The sequence below is a fragment of the Austrofundulus limnaeus genome, unplaced genomic scaffold, assembly GCF_001266775.1.
Source record: "Austrofundulus limnaeus strain Quisiro unplaced genomic scaffold, Austrofundulus_limnaeus-1.0 Scaffold1407, whole genome shotgun sequence".
NCBI lineage: Eukaryota > Metazoa > Chordata > Actinopteri > Cyprinodontiformes > Rivulidae > Austrofundulus > Austrofundulus limnaeus.
Genome location: NW_013953809.1, coordinates 64,555 through 71,269, shown reverse-complemented (window position 1 = coordinate 71,269; position 6,715 = coordinate 64,555). Strand labels below are relative to the sequence as shown.

General features: G+C 48.7%; 1 protein-coding gene across 1 annotated transcript in view; it reads right to left on the bottom strand.

The window, feature by feature from the left end:
* Positions 1–5,966, bottom strand: part of LOC106535290 (UPF0606 protein KIAA1549) — a gene marked incomplete at its 5' end in the record, with an annotated part of 15,333 nt that extends 9,367 nt beyond the window's left edge. Inside the window, 7 exon segments of the mRNA XM_014032263.1 lie at positions 919–1,096; positions 1,220–1,371; positions 1,463–1,522; positions 2,055–2,241; positions 2,317–2,616; positions 4,254–4,336; positions 4,419–5,966. Coding sequence (XP_013887717.1) covers positions 919–1,096; positions 1,220–1,371; positions 1,463–1,522; positions 2,055–2,241; positions 2,317–2,616; positions 4,254–4,336; positions 4,419–5,966 — 2,508 coding nt within the window.
* Positions 5,967–6,715: the final 749 nt, after the last annotated feature.

Genomic DNA, 6,715 nt, shown 5'->3' with positions numbered 1-6,715 from the left:
GGAGAGTTACAGGTGAGGAACATGTGAGGCACAGGAGAGTTACAGGTGAGGAACATGTGAGGCACAGGAGAGTTACAGGTGAGGAACATGTGAGGCACAGGAGAGTTACAGGTGAGGAACATGTGAGGAACATGTGAGTAACAGGAGAGTTACAGGTGAGGCACAGGACAGGAACATGTCACATGTGGAACATGTGAGGAACATGTGAGGCACAGGAGAGGAACAGGTGAGGAACATGTGAGGCACAGGAGAGTTACAGGTGAGGAACATGTGAGGAACATGTGAGTAACAGGAGAGTTACAGGTGAGGAACATGTGAGGAACATGTGAGGAACAGGAGAGGAACAGGTGAGGAACATGTGAGGAATGTGAGGAACATGAGGCAAAGGTGAGGAATGTGAGGAACATGTGAGGCACAGGAGAGGAACATGTAACATGTGGAACAGGTGAGGAACATGTGAGGAACATGTGAGGCACAGGAGAGGAACATGTAACATGTGGAACATGTTAAGAACAGAGAAGGTCATGTGAGGAACATGTGAGGCACAGGAGAGGAACATGTAACACGTGAAACGTGAGGAACATGTGAGGCACAGGAGAGGAACATGTAACACGTGAAACGTGAGGAACATGTGGAACATGTGAGGAACATGTGAGGAACATGTGAGGCACAGGAGAGGAACATGTAACATGTGGAACATGTATGGAACATGTGAGGAACATGTTAAGAACAGAGAAGGTCATGTGAGGAACATGTGAGGCACAGGAGAGGAACATGTAACATGTGGAACATGTATGGAACATGTGAGGAACATGTGAGGAACATGTGAGGAACATGTTAAGAACAGAGAAGGTCATGTGAGGAACACGTGAACATCAGATTTTAAAAGTACGTGGACAGATTTGGTTTTTGACTCACGTTGGGCCAGAGGTCTCTGGACTCTGTGTCCGAGAACGATGGCGGCCCTCTGAAGGTCCAGACGGTTCATGGTGGCAGCGGTGACCTCAGCTCGGACCCTCACTCCACCTGGACCCTCTACAAAGTAGAACACCTCCAGGGGGCGCTCWGGCCCCGACAGCCTGGAAACCCGCACCACCTGAGACACAACAGGTGAACATGTGAGCAAAGACCTGTTGCTGGACTCAGTGAGTCCTCAACCTCTCCGACTGTAGACCTTTCCTCCCTCCTGTAAGGAGAAGTGCAGTTTGCAGCTGTTTACCTGCAGGTTGTTGCTGCCCACAGCCGTAGCCCTCCTCCAGCGCCTCCTGCTGGTCTCCTGTAGCCCCTCCTCCAGCAGAAGAGCCAGACGCCGCTCAAGTCGGGCTTTAAAACTTCTCTCAGCTACCTGCTGCTCCTGAACCCCCAGCAGGACTGAAAGAACCCGAGGACAGTTCACAGGACTCTGAGACTCACAAACTAACAGCTAAGTGCTAACAGGTGGTTCACACAGGTGTGTTCTTACCTGTGCAGACCCAGGTGGATTTCAGTTTGTGAGATGTGTTCAGCTCAGGGTAATGGAAGGCTGTGAAAAACACGTTCAGTGAAACCCAACACAAGCATTACAGACGATAATAAAAGTATGAAGAATTGTATGGAACTAAATCAGTGCCATTAATTCTGTTAAAAAGTTTTTTTTTTTTGGAAATGGAAAAATTATTTTTATAAAAGAAAAAGTGAAACTTAAAAAAATTCTGTATGGTATATTTTGATTATATGATACAACAACCTGCTACACCTTGTTAATTACGTATATGATGCAGTGGCCTGCCATACTTTTAAATTATGACATAATGACCTGTCATACCTCGTTAGTAATATGATATAATGACATGTATTTGTAGTTATATGATACAAGTAGTGTGAACTTTTTATCACTTTCAAATCTTTTTTGTTCAGTTTTAATTAATCTACTGTAAGAAAAACTTTATGGCCTCTGTTTAACTAATGAGGGTCAGCTGTGATGACAACCAGCAGCCTGCAGGTGGCGCCAGGTAAACCAGTTTAACCCTTCAGTTGTCTAAAGTTGATGCAGGTTTGATGTGTTTGAGGCGTACGTTCTGCGATCTGCTGTGCAGGAAACCCAACGTAGAAGCTGAACTCCACCAGGCTGAGCTTCCTCAGGTGTTCACTGATCTCTGACCCTGTCAAATAACCTCCTCCGTCTCGCACTGCGAACATGATATCCACAGGAACCTTCTGCCCTGCTGCAGGCCGGGCTGGGCCCAACGTGACGTTCAGCAGCTGCAGACAAAGTCAAAAACTTGTAATTAAAACACATCAAGAACTAAAGTCACATCTCAGAACAAGTTCTGTCACCTGGATGGTGATGTTCCCCATCTCATTGGACCTTCTCCGTGCCTCGGTGTACGCCGTTATCAGCCCGCGCTCCACACGCTCAGTGAAGTTACACACTCTTATGTCTGCGTGGGCGGGGACAAACTGCAGCACCGAGTGGACCTGGTACCGGAGGTCAGGTATGGTGTACAGCGGCGACACGTTGGGAACCGGACCTGAGCCTCGCGGCGCCTGGCGGACAGCGTTGATGACCGATATGGCGGTGAAGATCATCGGACCCGACACCACACGGAAGGCAAAACTGGATGGAGTTCTGAGGAACTGTGGAGGACATGAATGTCAATCATCAGGGTGGAAAAAGGACTGAAAACCAGAACTTTAACAGAACCAGAACTTAAGCTAAACCAAAATCAGGATCTTAAGTGGACTAAAAACAGAGCCTAAACTGGACCAAAACCAGAGCATAAACTGGACCAAAAAAGAACCTAAACTGGACCAAACCAGAAGCTTAATTAGACCAAAATCAGGACCTTAACTAGACCAAAACCAGAACTTAAACTGGACCAAAACCAGAGCCTAAACTGGACCAATACCAGGGCAAAAACTGGACCAACAGAAGAACCTAAACTGGACCAAACTAGAAGCTTAATTAGACCAAAATCAGGACCTTAAATGGACCAAAACCAGAACTTAAACTGGACCAAAACCAGAGCCTAAACTGGACCAATACCAGGGCATAAACTGGACCAAAAAAGAACCTAAACTGGACCAAACCAGAAGCTTAATTAGACCAAAACCAGAACTTAAACTGGATCAAAAACAGAGCCTAAACTGGACCAAAACCAGAACCTAAACTGGACCAAAACCAGAGCCTAAACTGGACCAAACCAGAAGCTTAACTGGACCAAAATCAGGACCTTAACTGGACTAAAACCACAGCCTAAACTGGACCAATACCAGGGCATAAACTGGACCAACAGAAGAACCTAAATTGGACCAAACCTTAGGCTTAACTGGACCAAAACCAGGACCTTAACTGGACCAAAACGACAGMCTAAACTGGACCAAATCCARGGCACAAACTGGACCAAGAGAAGAACCTAAACTGGACCAAACCAGGAGCTTCACTGGACCAAAACCAGGACCTTAACTGGACCAGCACCAGAGCCTAAACTGTACCAAAAAAGAACCTAAAMTGGACCAAAAMCAGAGCCTCTACTGGACCAAAAAGATTACCTAAACTGGACCAAAACCAGAAACTTAAATGGACCAAAAGAATAGTGGAACCGGGCTAAACTGGAAGCTTAACTGGACCAAAACCAGAAATATAACTGGACCAAAACCAGAAATATAACTGGACCAAAACCAGAAACTTAACTGGACCAAACCAGGACCTTAACTGGACCAAAACTAGAAACTTAACTGGACTAAAACCAGAACCTAAACTGGACCAAAACCAGGAATGTAACTGGACCAAATCCAGAAATTTAACTGAATCAAAACCAGAATTTAACCGAACCAAAACCAGGACCATAACTGGACCAAAACTAGAAACTTAGCTGGACTAAAACCAGAACCTTAACAAGACCAAAACAGAACCTTAACTGCACCAAAAGAAGAACCTGAACTGGACCAAACCAGAGGCTTTACTGGACCAAAACTAGAAACTCAAGTGGACCAAAATTATAAGCTTAACAGGACCAAAATCAGAAGCTTAACTGGACCAAAACTTGAAACTTAACTGGACCAAAAGAAGAACCTGAACTGGACCAAACCAGAAGCTAAACTGGACAAAACCCAGAAGCTTAACTGGACCAATCCCAGAACTATAACTGGCCCAAAACAAGAACCTTAATTGACCCAAAACCAGAAGCCTAACTGGTCCAAAACTGGAACCTTAACTGGACCTAAAAAAAAACTTAACTGAACAGTACAAGAAGATAACTGTCCATKGTTACCTGCAGCTCCACGGAGCGGTTGAATTCCCTCCTCAGCAGGTCTCGGAGCTGACTGAAACCGGCTGACGAGCCTTTGGAACTTACTGCAGACACAAACACACAAATCTCAGCTGACTGGACCAAGGACCTGGACTTCCAGTCACATGACCAGTGGAAAACTCTTACCCACTCTGACCAGGTACAGCTCGGGCTTGGTGACGTTGCACAGGTACTGCCTGATGGGCGGAGTCTGGGCGCTCCTGGGTGTGGTGACGGGGGTGGCTCTGGTCAGGCTAATGGAGGTCATCTGGGTGGTGGAGGTTGTAGGCAGAGACTTTGTTGGCTTCTCGGTGACCACCAAAGGTCTCCTGGGTTTGTTGGTATGGGTGGGTGGTCCTAACGAGGGAGGGAAGGGTGCCCTGCTGGTGGTGTTGGGTGGTGTAGGAAGTGGGTGTCTACTGGGGACAGGACTATGGTCTTTGGATTTTGGAGCAGTTGGAGTGAAGGTGGAGGASGTTCTTTGGGTGGCTGATGGAGCAGGGAGCTTCTCCTCACCTGAGAGGGTAGGTGAAGGTGTGAGAGGAGGAAGGTGTCCTGGTGGGGGGTGTTTGGGCTCCAGGGGAGGTGGGGGACTGGGGGTCAGGGTCGGGGTAGGAAGAGGATGTTGGGCTTGTGTTCTTGTAGGACTAATGAATGGTCCAGACTTAGTCTGGTTCACATGATCCTTCTTTTTCTTCTCTTCCTGTTCTCGTTCCTTCTCCCGTTCCTTTTCCTGTTCCTTCTCCCGTTCCTTTTCCTGTTCCTTCTCCCGTTCCTTTTCCTGTTCCTTCTCCCGTTCCTTTTCCTGTTCCTTCTCCCGTTCCTTTTCCTGTTCCTTCTGTCGTTCCTTCTCCCGTTCCTTCTCTTGTTCCTTCTCCCGTTCCTTCTCTCGTTCTTTCTCTTGTTCCTTCTCCTGTTCCTTCTCCTGTTCTTTCTCCCGTTCCTTCTCCCGTTCCTTCTCCCGTTCCTTCTCCCGTTCCTTCTCTCGTTGCTGCTCCCGTTCCTTCTCCCGCTGCCGCTCCCGTTCCTTCTCTCGTTCCCGCTCCCGTTCCTTCTCCCGCTGCCGCTCCCGTTCCTTCTCTCGTTCCCGCTCCCGGGCCAGCAGGTTTGTGTAGTACTCCAGACTGTTCATGTCTGGCAGCAGGACCTCTGTCGGTTCCARAGGGATCATGTCCTCTGGATCGTAGTCCTGGTCCCAGGAGGGGAAGCCCTCTGGTGGGGCAGGGTGGCTGTGCAGAACTATGTTAGGGATAGAGGAGGAAGGGGAGAGGGGGAGATGAGAGGACAGGGGAAGAGTTGGTCGGATGGGGAAGTCGGTGTCGTAGGAGACCCAGTCCTCCTCAGAGTCTGGGTCCCAGGGKTGGCTGGGCAGTGGTGTGGCAAGGGACAGCTCCTCACCATCCGGCACCATGAAGGACAGAGTCTCCAGGTAGTCCCCGGAGCCCCAGGCCTCCTCCAGGGAAGGGCCCTGCTCCCAGGGGGGAGGAGGGGTTAGGGTGGGCTGGCTGAATGGCGGGAGGGGTGGGGGCAGACTAGGGGACAGGAGGTCTGGGGGTCTCAGCAGGAGGTGGATCCCATGGGCGCCAGAGTCTGAGTCCTCTGCTGAACCGGCACCGTCAGCGTTACCATGGTACCTGAAGTCTGACGACCCATTGGGAGGGGAGGGTGATGAAGATGAAGGATGTGACGAAGGCTCTGCGGGGGGAATCAGACCATGAGTCAGTTTTTGTTTTAGATTATTGCCCACAGCCTACAGAGGATGATGGAATTCTTTCAGAGCAACTTGCATCATTGTAAAGATGCCAGTACATTGTTGTGTACCTGCCTTAGCAGAATGCATACAGGCATAGCCTTCATCAAGGAACCTTGGGTAGTTAAGTCTATGATATGAGGCCTGGGACTCCCTGGGGGCACACTTCTATATGATGTGTGCAGCCTCAGACCCAGAGCAGCAGGAGTACTGACAAGAGGTGTATGATACACTGCACTGCCCCACCTAACAACAGGTGATGCTGTAGCAGTGCAGGTGGAYATTCAGTCAAATGGTGAATCCAGATGGATCATTGCAGCCTCTGTTTATCTGCCGTTTGATTCACAGCAGCCACTTCCATCACAGGAGTTTATGGCAATAGTGTGCTAGGGAAGCTCTGATATTAATAAGATGGAGGTAGGTCTACAGAAACAGCCTTACCTGATGTTTTGATAAAAGTACACAGCCTGACATGTGGACAGTATGCGCTTGGCTRCTTCTTGGACATACAGGGGGCATTTGACAATGTACCTGTAGAAGCCACAGAAMAAGCACTTGCCATTTAAGGTGTGGATGAGACAACTACAAATTGATTTGTTTTCATGCTTCGGACAAGGAAAGCATCTTCAACTCTGGGGGACWGCTCARTAACTGTTGACCTCAAACGGGGCTGTCCACAGGGAGAAGTAATCCC